The sequence below is a fragment of the Budorcas taxicolor genome, chromosome 14 (genome assembly GCF_023091745.1).
Source record: "Budorcas taxicolor isolate Tak-1 chromosome 14, Takin1.1, whole genome shotgun sequence".
Lineage (NCBI taxonomy): Eukaryota > Metazoa > Chordata > Mammalia > Artiodactyla > Bovidae > Budorcas > Budorcas taxicolor.
This window is the reverse complement of record NC_068923.1, coordinates 32,536,639-32,554,698: the sequence shown is the minus strand read 5'-3', so window position 1 is coordinate 32,554,698 and position 18,060 is coordinate 32,536,639. Positions and strand designations below refer to the sequence as shown.

Here is an 18,060-nt window from a genome sequence, read left to right as displayed (position 1 = left end):
ACTGGGAGCCAGGGATCGAACCCAGATCCAGCCATCGCCTGCTTGCCACTAGGGGGTTGCCAGTGGTGTGAAGACCCCAGACAAAATATATTTCCTCAGCTCGAGTTGTGTTCTGTAATTGGAAGGAAATTGCTTAATCCCATGTAATTGTAAATATTGTTAGCACTCACGGGTACCCTAGGATAAAAGGAACTGTGGTTTGTAGCAGTCTTCTTTTTCTTAATTCATTTAGCAGACACCATAACTGTGTGATTGAGTCTCTGTGCTGGAAGCCCTCCCTTCAGCTTGGATTCTGCCCTCTGTGAAGACGCGCCTTCCGGCTGTGCTTTGAGCTTTTACTGGCTTAACTTTCAGCCTTTTACTGGCTTAACTTTGACTCAATCTTGATTAGATTTGTAAGAGCAATGAAATTAGCTAGGCAGTCTTTTTTAAATCAGGAGGCATTATTTTCGTTTTCAAAAAGTCATTCAAGGATGCATTGCAGGAATGCGTTTTAATAAACCAAGCCTACTTAGTTCTCATTATTTTATCCTCTGCAGATAAATTTTCTCCTAATGTTTGTTCTAGTGGAAAATTAAATTCTTTGCTCCAAGAGTGGGAAGGATGACTCTCCTGTTTCTCTGGAAACTTAGTTCACATCTTACTTTTTCTCAGATGTCTCATTTCACCACTCTTCAACAAGGATGGTCTGAGATTCGCAGTGTATCTTGATGATATGTACAGTGCTTCACATTCTAAGAAAATTAGACCAACTCAGTCTCCTGTTTAAAATTCATTCCTGGCTTCTCATCCCTTCCAAGATCAAGTCTAGAATCCCAAGGAGACTTGGAAGGTGCTGGCCTGCTGTCTCACCTGCCTTTTTCTCTGCCACTCTGGCCTTCAGTCCCACCTCAGGGCAAAGGGTGGACCTGTGCCCCTCCCTACCAGCAGCCCCACCTCAGCTCCATTCTTTCAGGAAGCCTCCCCTGACACTTAGGCCAGCCTAGAGGGCCTCTCTTATGCCCCTCTCAGGGGTCTTTTCCATTTCTCAATTTAGCATGTATTTTATATTCTACTTTTTTTTTTTTCAAGACACTAGTTTTTAGAGCAGTTTTAGCAAAATTGAGCAGAAGGTTCAGAGATTTTGCACATTCTTTCTACCCCCACACATGCACAACCTCCCCCACCGTCAGCATTCCCACCAGATGGTGCATTTATTGTAACTGATGAACCTGTACCGACACATTGTCATCACCCAGAGTCATAGCTATAGCCGGGGTCACTCTTGGTGACTACATTGCGTGGATTTAGACGAACTTATGACATGCAGCCATCATTAGAGTGTTGTACCGAGTGGTTTTCCTGACCTAAAACGTCTGTGCTCCACCACTTCAGCCCTCTCTCCCCCTTAATACCTGGCAACCACTGATCTTTTCACAATCTGTATAGTTTTGCTTTTGCTACAATGTCCTATAGTTGGAATCATACAGTCTGTAGCCTTTTGAGATTGGCTTCTTTCAGTTAGTAATATGCATTTAAAGTTCCTTCATGTCTTTTCATGACAGGAGAGCTCATTTATTAAAAATTACTGAACACTGTTGCACTTTCTAGGTAAGCCACACTTTATGTATCCATTCACCTACTGAAGGACTTCTTGGTTGCTTCCATGTTTTGGTAATTAAGAGTAAATAGCCACATGCCAGTGTTTATGTGGACCTGTGTTTTCAACTCCTTTGTGAAAATACCAAGGAGTGTGATTGGTTCATTGTACCATAGGATAGTGTTTAATTGCCTAAGAAATTGCCAAACCGTCCACAGTAGCCGTCCATGTTTTATTACCACCAGCAGTGACTGCAAGCTCCTGTTGCTCCACATTCTCAGAACCATTTGGTGCGTCAGTGCTCAGGACTTAGCCGTCTCTGTAGGTATGCAGCAGTGTCTCATTGCTGTGTTCATAGGTGTGCAGTGGTGTCTCATTGCTGTGTTCATAGGTGTGCAGGGGTGTCTCACTGCTGTGTTCATAGGTGTGCAGGGGTGTCTCACTGCTGTGTTCATAGGTGTTCAGGGGTGTCTCACTGGTGTGTTCATAGGTGTGCAGGGGTGTCTCACTTCTGTGTTCATAGGTGTGCAGTGGTGTCTCACTTCTGTGTTCATAGGTGTGCAGGGGTGTCTCACTGCTGTGTTCATAGGTGTGCAGGGGTGTCTCACTTCTGTGTTCATAGGTGTGCAGGGTGTCTCACTACTGTGTTCATAGGTGTGCAGGGGTGTCTCACTGCTGTGTTCATAGGTGTGCAGGGTGTCTCACTACTGTGTTCATAGGTGTGCAGGGGTGTCTCACTGCTGTGTTCATAGGTGTGCAGGGGTGTCTCACTGCTGTGTTCATAGGTGTGCAGGGGTGTCTCACTGCTGTGTTCATAGGTGTTCAGGGGTGTCTCACTGGTGTGTTCATAGGTGTGCAGGGGTGTCTCACTTCTGTGTTCATAGGTGTGCAGTGGTGTCTCACTTCTGTGTTCATAGGTGTGCAGGGGTGTCTCACTGCTGTGTTCATAGGTGTGCAGGGGTGTCTCACTTCTGTGTTCATAGGTGTGCAGGGTGTCTCACTACTGTGTTCATAGGTGTGCAGGGGTGTCTCACTGCTGTGTTCATAGGTGTGCAGCGGTGTCTCACTGCTGTGTTCATAGGTGTGCAGCGGTGTCTCACTGCTGTGTTCATAGGTGTGCAGGGGTGTCTCACTGCTGTGTTCATAGGTGTGCAGGGGTGTCTCACTTCTGTGTTCATAGGTGTGCAGGGTGTCTCACTGCTGTGTTCATAGGTGTGCAGTGGTGTCTCACTTCTGTGTTCATAGGTGTGCAGGGGTGTCTCACTGCTGTGTTCATAGGTGTGCAGCGGTGTCTCACTGCTGTGTTCATAGGTGTGCAGCGGTGTCTCACTGCTGTGTTCATAGGTGTGCAGGGGTGTCTCACTGCTGTGTTCATAGGTGTGCAGGGGTGTCTCACTTCTGTGTTCATAGGTGTGCAGGGTGTCTCACTACTGTGTTCATAGGTGTGCAGCGGTGTCTCACTGCTGTGTTCATAGGTGTGCAGGGGTGTCTCACTGCTGTGTTCATAGGTGTGCAGGGGTGTCTCACTGCTGTGTTCATAGGTGTGCAGGGGTGTCTCACTTCTGTGTTCATAGGTGTGCAGGGTGTCTCACTACTGTGTTCATAGGTGTGCAGGGGTGTCTCACTGCTGTGTTCATAGGTGTGCAAGGGTGTCTCACTTCTGTGTTCATAGGTGTGCAGGGTGTCTCATTGCTGTGTTCGTTTGCATTTCCCTCATGACGTGACACTGGACATCTTTTCATGTGCTTCTTTGTCATCGGTGTATCTTCTCTGGCGAAGTGTCTGTTAAAGTTTTTGGCCCATTTTTTAATCAGGTTATTCTAGTTCTTATTATTGAGTCTTAACAGTTATTTGTATATTTTGCATAGCAATCCTTTATCAGAGTGTCTTTTGTGGATATTGTCTCCCATATTTCATTATATTTTTACTCATTTGTTTATCTGCTTTCCCAGTCAGACTGTGGAGTCCATTTGTAGATTGTGGCATTTACTCTTATGTTCACAGTGCTACATGTATATCCTACACTAAAAAACATTGTATACATATTTGTTTGTTGAATAAATAAATCACAAATGTTGGAGTAAAGAGAAATAGAGGAACCACATAAGAGGAGATCCTAACAAACCAGTAAGAATCTTTCCTTATCAAGAAAGTGGAAACCTAGCTGTGGGATTCTATTCCACCATCCAGGAGGCAGATACTTCCTGTAAACATCCAGGCAGTGGGCCAGTGTGAACAGTGTGAGCCAGAGGTTCTGTGGGATGCACCTCTGAGGGTTTTTGCCATCTCTGGGCTCACACTTTTGGGTACAGTGACTCCACTCCATGGGCCCATTCTGGGGGAAAGGCTCTTCACGGAAGGGGCCAAGTAGACAGATGCCTGCTGCCTTGTCCTAGAGCAGTTTGGATGCCTAGTGTCCAGTCTGGAGAGTGGTCAGGGGAACCCTGACATAAATCTTCAGCCATGCAGAGCCTCAGGGCAGGACGTGACGGCACAGGCATGCGTGCTTGTCACGTACTCATAACACGTATGCTGGGAGAAGGCAAAGATGAAAATACTCGGGTAGCTGGTAATAGGCTTACGCTTTAAAACTTGTCCTTTGCTGTAATTTAGTGCAATAAATGGGAATTATAATAAGTTTGAAAGTGAAAGTGAAGTTGTTCAGTCGTGTCCAACTCTTTGCAACCCCATGGACTATAGCCTACCAGGTTCCTCTGTCCATGGGATTTTCCAGGCAAGAATACTGGAGTGGGTTGCCATTTCCTCCTCCAGGAGATCTTCCCAACCCAGGGATTGAACCTGGGTCTCCCACATTGTAGGCAGATGCTTCACCGTGTGAGCCACCAGGGAAGTAATAATAATAAGTTTAGGAGCTTATCTGGCATCTGTCTACTTGGCCCCTTCCGTGAAGAGCCTTTCCCCCAGAATGGGCCCATGGAGTGGAGTCACTGTACCCAAAAGTGTGAGCCCAGAGATGGCAAAAACCCTCAGAGGTGCATAAGTTTAGGAGCTTATCTATAAACTCAAAATTGAGGAAACAAACCTGGGCACCTCCCGTTACCATCTGTGACCTGAGGGGCACAGAGAGGCTGGGGGACAGAGCTGCCTCTGAGCCCAGCTCTGCTTCCCTGATCCCAGGCACTGTGGTCGCTGTGGACGAGAGCACCGCCTGCTCGTGGCCTGTGTGTGATCTGTGTGGCAGCGAGAGACTGGAACGGAGCCTGGCAGACAGGTAGGGGCAGCCACCAGGAACCCTGCGGCCTGGGGCCAAGGGGGCACATGGGGCGGCCAAGCTGCCGTGGGAGGCTGGGCGCGTTTTCTCCCCAGGTCACCGCTGGGCTCCTGCTGCTCCCTGAGGCTCCTCTGGTCCTAGAAGAGAAAAGAGCGGGCTTCCTCAGCTCCTCCGTTGTCAGATGGGAGAGAAAGAACTCAGGGCAAACACAAATGTGTGGCACGCTGGTGACCGCACGGGCGACCCTTCACAAGCTGACGTCCCTTCCTGCCCAGCATTACTGCCCCCTGCCCCACACACACCCTGGGCCCATCCTCCGAGCCAGTCCTCTGGCCCCACTGGCCGTTAGAGGCACCCAGGGCGCCCTCACTTTCCTGCTGCTGGACACCTCCTGGGTGGTGGCCTCAGGCCCAGACCAGACAGCGCGGGGCAGGGCTTGGAGACAGCAGGAGCGTGGAACTAGGTTCTTGGGAGGCAGGAAGGAGCAGGGACGAAGGTGACCAGAGCAGGTCTCCGTGGCCCCGCCCCTTGTTGGCCGGGTGCTCAGCCGGGTGAGCTCCCTGCCAGGTCTCTCCCTCCTCCGGCCACCCTACAAGTGGCCAGATCTCTGCGCCCAAGCTGCTTCGGGCCTGTATCAAGACCTGGGTTTCTGAATGTGACACCCAGACACCGGGGTGCAGGGAATGTCTGTCCCCACCAGGCTCCCACTCTCTGCCCTCTTGTCTCCAACAGTAGGGGCACCTTCTCCTGTGGGGACTGCTCCCGCGTGGTCACCTCGCCCATCCTCAGGAGGCACCTGCAGGTCTTCCTGGACTCCGCCTCGCGACCCCGGTGCACAATCAGGGTCAAGGTAGGAGCCGCCAGGGGCTGGTGCCTCCGTGTCCATCTCCAGGGCCTCTTCACCTGCGGCCAGGCGGGGGCTGCCTCTCCTGGTCTCTTCCTGGGGAGGGAAGGCTCAAGTCTCTGCGGTGGAGCTGGTGGCCTTGAGCCACACGTCAGTCCCTGGGAGGGGTATTTCCGGTGAGTGGGGTGGGGTGCTGACCCAGCCCCCTTGGTGGTTCTTGCAGCTGCTACAAGACAGCATCTCTTCACTCCTGAGGTTCGCTGCCTGTGAGGATGGGGTAAGTGGAGGCCCAGCCCCTGGGTGTGTGCTTCTCCCCTCTCCCTGTTCCTCGTGTACTGGGCACCAACAGAGGTCAGACTCTGGAGGCTCAGCTCGGTCCCTGCTTCCTCCTCTGACTCACGCCTTTCCCTTTCGGAACTGAGGTTCTTCTCATCAGTCCTGCAGGAGATGGGGAGCAGAGCCTGGGGCTCTGTCCCCTGGCTTCCACTGTGATAGGATGGTCTCAAGGTTTCAAGTTAGACCTAGTAGAACAGCTATCTGAGACATACAGTTTTTAAATTGCTGGGTATTCTAGAGTCTGAGTGCATGGAAACCTCTCAGAGCTGCCCTGACTTAATGGTGGTGGCTTTGTGAAGAGGTGTGAGGCATGCTCCTGAAAGAGACTGCCACCTGAGCATACACACCTCACTTTACACACTGGCATTACCTTACACATCCATCTCACCTTACACACCCACCTTACCTTACACACCCACTTACCTCACACACCTGTTACCTTACACACCCACCTCAACTTAGACTGGCATTCCCTTACACATCCACCTCACCTTACACACCTGCATTCCTTTACACACCCACCTTACCTTACACACCTACCTCACCGTACACACCCACCTCACCTTACACACCCACCTCACCTACATGCCTACCTTATCTTGTACACCCATCTCACCTTACACATCTACCTCCTTACACATCCATATCAGCTTACACACCCACTTTACCTTACACACCCACCTTACCTCACATACCTGTTACCTTACACACCTGTTACATTATACTCCCACCTCAATTTATACACTGGCATTCCCTTACACACCCACCTCACCTTACACACCTACCTCACCTTACACACCCACCTCACCTACATGCCTACCTTACCTTGCACACCCATCTCACCTTGCATACCCATCTCACTTTACACATCCAGCTCACCTTACACACTGGTATTACCTTACACACCTATCTCACCTTATACACCCACTTTACCTTACACACTTGCATTCCGTTACACACCCACCTAATTTCACACACCTGCCTTGCCTCACACCCTTATGGAGCAGAGAGCTCTGTCCATGTCAGAGCTGTGCAGAAGCTGTGAGGGGCTTGCATGTCTGCCCTCAGGGTTCAAAACTCAGGTGGCAGACATGAACAGCTCTTGCAGTTGCTGGCAAAGGAGACGCTCACATCGGCAGAGCTACGGGTTCCCACAGCCACAGGCCCACTCTGCATCCAGCCTGAATTAGGAGGCTCCATGCAGCCCTCCTAGCTGCTTGCCAGCCCCTCCTGGGCTTAGGGGTGGGGGAGAAGTGGCCCTTATTACACTCTTCACTTTACACCAGATGTCAGAGTTTTGAGTAAATCGGAATGTCCGTGCACAGAATCTGTAAGAGCCCTGGTCTGGCTGCAGTTCCAGCTCGAATCCCTGGCCTCATGCACCTCTTTAGAGCAACTTGGTGACCCCCCCTCCCCCTCCCCCCAACAAACCTTCATCCAAGGGGCTGCTGTGTGGTGGGGACCGATGTCTCGAGGAGGGCTTGTGGACAGGTGTCCCTGACCGTGTGCAAGTGGTGGGGACTGATGTCTCGAGGAGGGCTTGTGGACAGGTGTCCCTGACCGTGTGCAAGTGCGATGGGAATCAGCAGTTACCTGCTGTCCTCAAGATGGGCAGAGGCCATGCTGACTGGAGAGGCCACAGGGACAGGGCTCCTGTTGGATGCAGAGAGACCCGCAGAGGGAAGGTCATCGCAGTCTTCTCAAGTGACACCTAGAGGGTAGCCAGCCTGGGTGGGGACGACAGGGACCCTGCGTGTGTTCTCTTCAGATGGAAGTCCTGTGTTTCACAGGTGGTGAGCCCGTGGTTCAGTGACTGTTGGTCCTTGGGTAAGGCTCATGGATTGGAGAGTTCCAAGGTCGGGGGCTTTAAACAGACACTAAATATGGCAGGTCCACCTCACCTTGCGCCCTCAGGGAGGAGAGCTCTGTCTGTGTCAGAGCCATTTGGAACTCGTTACCGTGGAGGATGCTGGGGGAATTCTCAAGAACACAGCAGAACGAATCGAGGCCCATGGCCGAGTGTTGGGGATGGCACCCAGAGCACCCATGGGCCCTGCAGTAACCCGGGTGCCTTTCCTGGGCCCCGGGCTCCTGCCCTCTTCAGGGGCCTGGAGTCTGAAGGGCCTGGTAGGAAGCCACTCATTCGCTTATTCCCTTTTAATGGAGGCAGGCTGTACCTCCTACACATTCGACTTTTCGACTGCTTGCATCCTAGAGAGCTCAGGAGGCTTGTGTGTGCTTGTGTGTATGTGATCCACGTGTGTGGGGTATGTGCAGCAGTGCCCTGGCCAAGAGGCCCAGTGGCGAGCACCTCCGTGTCCCCTTTGTGCTGCTCTGCTGGCAGAGGCGAGGCCAGTAGGACTGGGGAGGTGCCAAGCTTGTCACCCCCAACCCCAACTCTGCACTCAGTGGATTCTCAGGCTTTATGTCTACCTGGAAGGAAGTGGACACGGGTGTGGGTGAGACCTGTGTGGGGGCATTGGCCATGAAGATCGCCTGGACTCTGTCAGTTTAGGGTGCGGATGTATATTCACAAATTGCAAAGAATCAGATGACTCTCCATGAGAACCATGACTGCATTCCCAGAACAAACTGTGCCACTTCTGGTCAGGACCCAGGAGTGTTTGGTCTCAGGCCTCCACTTAACAAGGTCCAGCTTCAGATGTAAAGGCAGTGGTCACACCCACCACTCTACCTGAGTGACATCACAGAAGCAAGAGTCAAAGAAAATACACCATACCTTTTAAAAACAGAGGCACGTTTTATACTCATATACACAAATACATGTATTCATATGACTAGCACGTGTGAGTTTGGTAGTGATTGTTTTTAACTTCTGCATGTTAATTTCCCCCAAATATAGATATAAGTAAATCTCCATTTATAAATGATAGTTATTATTGAAAACTATAGCTGCCAAACCTGGCATTTTATGAGGGTATTTTTCAGACTTTTCTTCACAAGTCAGAGTTCAGTGCTTGTATCCAGGGGACCTGGGCCCCCCGTGGATACACACAGGGGAAGCCCTCGTAGACAACACAGTGGCATACAGCATCACCATTGCCCTCCCAGCCCTGAGTGGGAACCTCCCGCCCCCTTCTCCAGCATCTCTGCCGCCTCCCTGCTACTGCGCCTGTGCGAGGCCCCTCATGAGCACAGAAGCCCTGGGAGTGACCGAGGGGCTGTGACCTTGATGTCTTGGCCACAGGAGCCCAGCGGGAGGCCTCCACATGGTCCAGTCTCATCCTTTCATTTCCCCTCTTCACCTGCTTGGACCTCAGCTCTCTCCCCCGCTTTACCTAAGCATGCTACCAGGGAGGTCGGAGCTCCCTGTGAACCACAGTGGGGAAACGGCATTTGGTGCTGTGCCTGTCTTGTAGGTAGGAGACGGGGGCTGCAGTGAGCTGGCTTCACAGCGTCCACATCCCAGACCAATCTGGACATTTACTGCTGCAGAAGGAGCCATCTCAGGGCTCATTGTGTCCACGCTGTGCACACAGACCCACTGTCTGGACACGGCTCTGCTGGGCAGCAGTCACAAGGCTAGACAGGTCACAGATGTCCCCGGTCCCTGGCTGGCCCTTATGCTCCTGTAGGCTGGGACCTTGCTGGGCCCTGAGCCAGACACCCGCACGGTCTGGATCCCCTCACGGCATGTGTCTGGTCCTGAGCAGGGCAGAAGATGGCCCCCTCCCACCACACCGTGCTCACAAGAAGCCAGACACGGGCTGAGGGCAGTGAGGCGCCCATCAGGAACACAGACGCGCCAACCCTGGCCATGCTGTCTGACCGCCTGGCCTGGGTCTCCCTGCCAGGACATGTCAATGTTGGACGGGGCAAGTTAGCACTGAACTCAGTGATCACAGACATCCATCAGGTGTCTGGCACAGAGCAGGGCTGGGAGGAGCCTCAGCACTGCACCTCAGGTCCTGCGGAGGAACTTCCCAACGAACACGTGACCTTCTGGGGCTTCAGTCTTCCTCTAGACCAGTAAGCCTCTCTATATTCAGCCCTATTCCCCCAAAGAAAGTGTCCCGAGGTCTGATACCTGGAGACCAGGAGGGCACAACATACTGCCCCACCTGGTCCCCGGGCCCCACCGCCTAGAGCTCTGCATTCCCACATGGACATGAGTGCCCACGGCTAACCTGTTCCCTGAGATTGTCATCAGACAGTGAGACGGAAGGCAGGCCTTTCTACAACGTGGGGAGAGGTGCTCAGCTCAGGGCAGCTCTGGGAGAGATGAGACCTTGTTGAGGCAGGCAGAGCAAGTCCTTGACCAGAAGTGCTGGTCGACTACGGAAGTGGGAGTCGGTGGCAGGCATGATGGAGCTCCCGCTGGGACCCGGGGCACGGCTTCACGTGTGCTTCCCCCCCAGCTTCTGTCTTAGCTGAGAGGTGTGCACCTTGTATCCACTGACAGACATCGGTAAGAGACATTCTTGATGTACTTGTGTAAAAATGAACTCAGCTACCAGAAAAAAGCAGTTCCTTTGCTTGTATCGCAGCCTATTCTCACCTCCGAGAGGGTCACGGGCCAGGGAAGGGCCTCCTGCTCTGGCTGTGGTGTGCTGAGTCGCCGGGGAACAGGGTGTCCAGGGCTGTTTGCTCTAACCAGCCTGCCTCTCCTCCCTGCAGAGTTTCGATGTGAGGAGTGTCCTCGGAAAGGAGGTGGGGCCATTACCCTGTTTCGTCCGGTGCATCACCACCCACCCGACCAGCAGCATGGGACTGGAGGAGGTTGAGCTCCTGAGCGAGGGGAGAGCCTCTTGAGAATACTAGCAACGGCCACAGGATCTGCGAACTTTACCAAGTGGCTGAGAGGTGGTGGTGGTTTGGGTAATTTCTTAACCCTGGGCAGAGTGAATGTACTTTATGATCTTGAAATGGAACTTCATGTTAGTAAAATGGCTTTGTAAACTATAAATCAAAATACTTTTCTCTATGATTATATATTTCTTATTACCTTTCTGCATGTTAAAGCTTAAATAAGCTTCAGGCCTTCATATTTATTTTAGATAATACAGTAGAAAAAATTATTTTGTCCTACTGTAATTTTAAACTGTTCCGTTCAAATTTTACCATGATTCAACAGGTTTTTCTCCCCATTTCTTTTAACATTTCCCCAAAGAATACCCGGCAAAGGACAAACCTTTGTCCTCTCGTCTATTACTGCCCTGCACAGTCAGTGTCCAACCTAAGTGCTTTGCAGTTCATTATTTTTTGGAAAATGTTCTGGGGGCACTGTGTCAGAGGTCAAACTGTTATGGGTAAAGTATAGATAACGTGAGAACAACAGGTCTGGTTAGCACTGGGTGCAGAGACAAGGCCACCCCGCCACAGGAGAGCTGGGTCATCGTTCACCTTGTTGGCAGAGTATCTGAGTTAAAAGTAAAACCCCGGATTAGTTATCTCTGGACACTAAAGATGTTGTTTCCTCCCTTATGACAATATAATCATGACAGGCCACAATTAATAAATTACATAATATAGAGGTAGCAGCCAAGACAAAGAAAGGCTGCCCAGGACCCACTCTCATGGGGGAAAGGCAACGACTTTATTTATTCGTCCAGGTTAATCTTTGAAACATTACAAGTACTGGCAAGGTAGCCAGTTTTAAGTAGCTTTGTGACTGTCCTTTCCATCTCCTACATGACTTGTACTTCACGCACTTGGAAAATCTACTTGAAGCTGACTACAGAAGTGAGGAAAGTGAAAGCAAATCCCACGAAAGCCAAGATGAGTCGGGCTGGTTTTCCGGTAACCGAGCCCCCTTCTCCTTGCCCCTAGACCCCCACTCGAGGTGGGACGCACTCCAAAGGGTTTCCAACATGTTCCCGGGGCGCGGGCACCTTCCACCCGAACGGATCTCGGCAAGATAACCAGCACGCCCGCAGGTGGAGTTCGGCCTGTTTGAGAAGCAAAGCAACCCGGGATGACCGGCCCCGGGGTGCAAGTCAGCCAGACGCGCCCTCCCCTGCGGGTTCGGAGGGCCGCGAGCGCAGGAATCAAATTGGGTCTAACGCGTCTTTATTCTTACAAATACTGTAAAAATCAGTATAAAAAATGAGCATGCTCAGTCTTTCCCTCGTATCTACAGTACAAAGGCTTGTCGGAAAAGTCTCTTTTACGAATGTACCTTAGCTGCATCCTAGGCGTAGGATGTAAAGAAGCTGCCGTCACATTAACTTAGGGTCCACGCGGCAGCTGTCCGAGTCCCGGCCAAGCGCGGGAGTCCGGCCCGGCGGCTCCAGGCAATGCGGCCGCAGCCCGCGCGGCCCCCGCGTCACCGCGCGTCCGCCGCCCCCGCGCCGGGCAGGAAGGGCGCGCCGGGCAGCTGCTTGAAGAAGCGCCGCAGTCCGGCCAGGTCCCGCGTGAGCTGCTCCACGCGCTGCTGCAGCTTCTCGTTCTCGGCCGAAAGCTCCACCAGCTTCTGCTGCATCTCCTGGTTGCGCCGCTTGGCCTTGTCGCGGCTCTTGCGCACAGCGATGTTGTTGCGCTCGCGTCGCTGCCGGTACTCCGGGCTGCCGCGGTCCGGGCCCCGCTTGCCCGCCGCCTTGTCTCGCGCGGGCCCGGGCGCTGGGGGCGCGGGGCTCCGGCGCGGCGGCTCTGGCGACGCGGGCGGTGTGGGTTGCGCAGCGGCCGCGAGGCTCACCACCGTCTGCGCGCACGCGGCCACCTGCGCGGGCAGCAGGGAGCCGGGCGCGTCGCCGTCACCCCAGTCGGGCTCGCGCTTGAGGGGTCGCGGCGCCGGGCCAGGGCCCCCGAGGCGCGCGGGTCCCCCGGGCAGTAGCTCCAGGGCGCCCGCTTTGTGGTTGCTGTTAAAGAGGTCGGCGAAGAGCTCGTCGTGGCACAGCTCCAGGGTGGGCACGGCGGCCATGGAGTCGATGTAGGCGCTGAAGTCGATGGCGCTCTCGTCGTCGTACATGGCGGGCGCGGCCGGCTCGGCTCCGCGACCCGGCTTCCCCGCGCGGCCGGGCTCGTAGAAGGCAGCGGGTTCCGCCGTCCAGGGCGCGCCGCGCGCTGGGCCGTCCAGGCTGAAGAGCGCAGCGCTCATGGCGGCGTCGGGCCGGCGGCGAGCGCGGTCCCCGGGCGCGCCGGGCGCTGCCTTTTCTAGCCCGGCTGACGCGCACGCCCCGCCCCGGCCGCGAACCGCGGGACCCCCGCCCGCGCGCCTCCCCCGCGCTTCCTGCCCGCCGGCCCGGCCCGCGCGGCGCTGCCGGGAACGACCCTCCCTTGGCCGCGCCTCCTTCTTCCTGCTGGTGGGTCGGCGCCTCCGCGCCCGCGGAGCCGGGGCGGAACCAGAACGGGGCACCGGACCGGCTCGCGAACTAGGGCACCAGGGCGCTGCCCCGCAGCTTCAGGGAGTTCGGGCCGCGGTGCTTCCCGATCGCGGGGATGGGGAGGTCGGGACGCTGCCCCCTCGAGGCTCGGCCATGTCTGGGGAGCGCGCCTAGTGCCGAGGAGAGCCTCGAACCCCGCGCGCCTCTGAACCCCCAAGAGCGCCCGAGAACTCTGAGCTCAAGTCCCGTGAGCCCCGCGCCCCGGACCCTGCTTCCAGGTCCACAGAGCAGTGCCATTTTGCGGTGGTGTCTTAACTTCGGACCTGTCTTTACTTTTTTTTTTCTTCTGTTCAGTGTTCCAAAAAGAAGCTACTTTGGATCCAAAGCAGTGGGGTAATTCCCCTTTAGGAGAAAGATGATATTTAGACTAGTAGCTCTGACAAGGTATTAACTTGCTAGCTCTTCACCTTATAAAACTTGAGAAGACTGTCAATTGGCTTTGTTGGTAAACATTTGCTACAATTCAGGTCAGGCATTTCGGGGTAGTTCTATTTTTCACATCACAGTCCGTTTTCAGACTGGGCCTCCGTCCACATCCTTTTTCGTTTTGCTGCTTCCCAACACCAGGCAGTCCACAAGCCCCACAACCCTCCACAGTATTCCAAAAGTAACTTCTAATGTGTGGTTCATGCACACCCTCAGAAAAGACATTTATTTTGGAAGTCAAAAAAAAAAAAAAAACGCTTTACTAAAGCCCTCCCTAGTCAGGGAATGCAAAATAAATACTTGCACGGAAAACCGTATTCTCCTGAAAATAATTCGGTGACATGATTAGTAGATTCGGATGTCAAATTGGGATTGAGCTTGAGAGATGCTACGCCCATAGTTTTTAGATTAAGTAGTAATTAATGATAACTTTTCGATAAGAATTTTCTTCCCTTTTCCAAAAATGAGAAAGGAAAGATCATAGACCAACAAAGTAGGAATTTGTTATGACATTTAAAGGCAATCGAAATACAATAAAACGATTTAAAGTTTAGCTTTTGTGTCAGTAGTTCACACTCATTTCTTAAATGTCTCCGCCTACTGTCTTTTCGTATTAATTTATCCAAGGTAAATACAAAGTTGTTCATGATTTCTCATTGTTAGGAATCTTGAGTTTTCTGAGTGATTTCGTGTGGTTTTCTGAGTAGGACTGTCCAAAGGAGGCGGTCACATAAGAAATTGTTTTCTTGAAAATGTTGGAGCCTTGGATTCCCCCTTGTTTATTTCCCCTGTTTTTTAACTGAATAAAGTTATCTCCTCTACTCTCTCTGCCCACCCCCCACCCCCCACCCCCAGTCCGGTAGAACGTTGCTATGGACGTTTTTCAGATGCTGTGCTTCAGATGGACTTTCCAGGTACATCTGTCCTCTAGAAATTCCGGGGACTGGGCATGCCTGAAACACACTCCAGCTAAGGGGCACTGTCAGGGCTAGAAAGTGGGACTGGCTTGTTCCTAACTTGGAGGGGTCACATGTCAGTCCTCACAAGGAATCATTTTTGGGTGCTTCATAAGGTGTAAGATACAGGCAAGAAGAGTTCTCCAAATTAAAGTCTGAAACAAAGTTTCTGAGACATGCCAGTGTCAAAAGGACAGAAAGTGTGACTTTAGTGCCCTCTACAGGGGATGATTCTCCTGTTCTGTGTCAGACAGTAGTGAAGTTACAAGGACAGACTTTTTAGATAAACCTCTTTCTCATATTTTTTGTGTAAGGACTATAAGAATGAAGCCACTGGGTATTGGGGTCACACATCCATGGCACTGCTAAAGCCTATGTGTTTTATTAAAAACCTACTGTAATGAGTCAGAAATTCTGCATTCACTTCAGCCTCTGGAATTTAGGAGACAGAGCCCCCAGATGACAAAGCATCCAGAGCGGAGAACAGATTTATTCTGTGAGTCAGGTGTCCACCCGCCACAAATTGGCTCATGTTCCCAGTAGTACAAAAGAAGGAGAAGCACTTTACCTCCCCAGCCCAGCCTGTCAACCCTGCCACAGGTCATCAGTGTGCATTGAATTGGAGTCCATTGAATTGGCAGATGGTCTTGTGTAGTATGGTCCTTTTAACTATATTGATTCTTTCAGTCTGAGAACAAGGCATATCTTTCCATTTGTTTACATCATCTTCAGTTTCTTTCATCAGTGGCTTTTAGTTTTCAGATTATAGATTTTTTGCCTCCTTGTTCAAGTTGCTCAGTCGTGTCTGACTCTTTGCAACCCCATTGACTATATAGTCCATGGAATTTACCAGGCCAGAATACTGGACTGGGTAGTTGGTCCCTTCTCCAGGGGATTTCCCACCCCAGGGATCGAACGCAGGTCTTCCACATTGCAGGCAGATTCTTTACTAGCTGAGCCACTAGGGAAGCCCAGGAATACTGGAGTGTGTAGCCTGTCCCGTCTGTAGTGGATCTTCCCGACCCAGGATTTAAACCAGGATCTCCTGCATTGCAGGTGGATTATTTACCAGCTGAGCTACCAAGGAAGCCCTTTACCTTCTTGGGTAAGTTTTTCTGTGTGTTTTATTCTGTCTGTTCAGTTCAGCTCACTCACTCGTGTCCAGCTCTTTGTGACCCCATGGACTGCAGCACGCCAGGCCTCCATGTCCATTACCAACTCCCGGAGCTTGCTCAGGCTCATGTCCATTGAGTTGATGATGCCATCCAACCATCTCATCCTCTGTTGTCCCCTTCTCCTTCTGCCTTCAATCTTTCCCAGCATCAGAATCTTTTCCAATGAGTCAGTTCTTCACATTAGGTGGCCAAAGTATTGGAATTCCAGCTTCAGCATCAGTCCTTCCAATGAATATTCAAGACTGATTTCCTTTAGGATTGATTGGTATGATCTCCTTGCAGTCCAAGGGACTCTCAAGAGTCTTTTAGAACACCACAGTTCAAAAGCATCAATTCTTTGGCTCTCAGCTTTCTTTATGGTCCAACTTTCACATCCATACATGACTACTGGAGAAACCGTACCTTTGACAAGATGGACCTTTGTTGGCAAAGCAACGTCTCTGCTTTTTAATATGCTGTCTGGGTTGGTCATAGCTTTTCTTCCAAGCGGCAAGCGTCTTTTAAATTTCATGGCTGCAGTCACCATCTGCAGTTATTTTGGAGCCCAAGAAGATAAAGTCTGTCACTGTTTCCATTGTTTCCCCATCTACTTGCCATGAAATGATGAGACCAGATGCCATGATCTTAGTTTTTTGAATGCTGAATTTTAAGCCAGCTTTTTCACTCTCCTCTTTCACTTTAATCAACAGCCTCTTAGTCCTCTTGGCTTTCTGCCATAAGGGTGGTGTCATCTGCATATCTGAGGTTATTGATATTTCTCTTGGCAATTTTGATTCCAGCTTGTGCTTTATCTGGCCCGGCATTTCTCATGGTGTATTCTGCACAACTGCACTTATCTCACACGCTAGCAAAATAATGCTCAAAATTTTCCAAGCCAGGCTTCAACAGTATGTGAACCGTGAACTTCCAGATGTTCAAGTTGGATTTAGAAAAGGCAGAGGAACCAGAGATCAAATTGCCAACATCCTCTGGATCATAGGAAAAGCAAGAGTTCATTGGAAGGACTGATGCTGAAGCTGAAGCTCAAATACTTTGGTCTCCTGATGGGAAGAGTCATTAAGACCCTGATGCTGGGAAAGATTGAAGACAGGAGAAGGGGACAACAGAGGATGAGATGGTTGGATGGCATCACCGACTCAATGGACATGAGTTTGAGTAAGGTCTGGGAGTTGGTGATGGACAGGGAAGCCTGGCATGCTGCAGTCCATGGGGTCGCAAAGAGGTGGACACGACTGAGTAACTGAACTGACTGACTCTACATATAAGTTAAATAAACAAGGTGACAGTATACAGCCTTTATATACTCCTTTCCCAATTTGGAACCAGTCTGTTGTTCCATGTCTGGTTCTAACTGTTGCTTCTTGAACTGCATATTGATTTCTCAGGAGGCAGGTAAGGTGGTCTGGTATTCTCATCTCTTGAAGAATTTTCTAGTTTGTTGTGATCCACACAGTCAAAGGCTTTGGCATTGTCAATAAAACAGAAGTAGATGTTTTTCTGGAACTCTCTTGCTTTTTCTAGGATCCAAGGAATGCTGGCAATTTGATCTCTGGTCCTCTGTTTTTCTAAATCCAGCTTGAACATCTTGGTTCTTGGTTCACGGAGTGTTGAAGCCTGGCTTGGAGAAATTTTAGCATTACTTTCCTAGCGTGTGAGATGAGTGAAATTGTGCAGTAGTTTGAACATTCTTTGGCATTGCCTTTGGGATTGGAATAAAAACTGACTTTTTCCAGTCCTGTGCCACTGCTGAGTTTTCCAAATTTGCTGGCATATTGAGTACAGCACTTTCACAGCATCATCTTTTAGGATTGGAAATAGCTCAACTGAAATTCCATCACCTCTGCTAGCTTTGTTCATAGTGATGCTTTCTAAGGCCCACTTGACTTCTCATTCCAGGATGTCTGGCTCTAGGTGAGTGATCACACCATCGTGGTTATCTAGGTCAGTAAGATCTTTTGTGTATAGTTCTTCTGTGTATTCTTGCCACCTCTTCTGCTTCTGTTAGATCCATACTGTTTCTGTCCTTTATTGTGTCCATCTTTACATGAAATGTTCCCTCAGTATCTCTAATTTTCTTGAAGAGCCTTCTAGTCTTTCCCATTCTATTGTTTTCCTCTGTTTCTTTGCATTGATCACTGAGGAAGCCTTTCTTATCTCTTCTTGCTGTTC

At 51.1% G+C, this 18,060-nt stretch overlaps 2 protein-coding genes across 2 annotated transcripts in view; one reads left to right on the top strand and one right to left on the bottom strand.

Annotated features, from left to right (window-relative positions):
* Positions 1-10,985, top strand: part of SPIDR (scaffold protein involved in DNA repair) — a 284,321-nt gene extending 273,336 nt beyond the window's left edge. The window contains exons 17-21 of the mRNA XM_052651854.1: positions 4,718-4,811; positions 5,544-5,661; positions 5,879-5,932; positions 7,782-7,847; positions 10,630-10,985. Coding sequence (XP_052507814.1) covers positions 4,718-4,811; positions 5,544-5,661; positions 5,879-5,932; positions 7,782-7,847; positions 10,630-10,764 — 467 coding nt within the window. The 3' untranslated portion in view covers positions 10,765-10,985. The remainder of the gene's footprint in view (positions 1-4,717; positions 4,812-5,543; positions 5,662-5,878; positions 5,933-7,781; positions 7,848-10,629) is intronic.
* A 541-nt stretch (positions 10,986-11,526) lies between these two features.
* On the bottom strand, positions 11,527-13,063 carry CEBPD (CCAAT enhancer binding protein delta). Its single transcript, XM_052651855.1, has one exon. The coding sequence runs from the start codon at positions 13,046-13,048 to the stop codon at positions 12,278-12,280; it is 771 nt and encodes a 256-aa protein (XP_052507815.1). The 5' UTR covers positions 13,049-13,063; the 3' UTR covers positions 11,527-12,277.
* Between the last annotated feature and the right edge of the window lie 4,997 nt (positions 13,064-18,060).

Coding starts and splice junctions, on each gene's coding strand:
- CEBPD (XM_052651855.1), bottom strand. CDS start 13,048: ATGAGCGCTGCGCTCTTCAGCCTGGACGGCCCAGCGCGCGGCGCGCCC.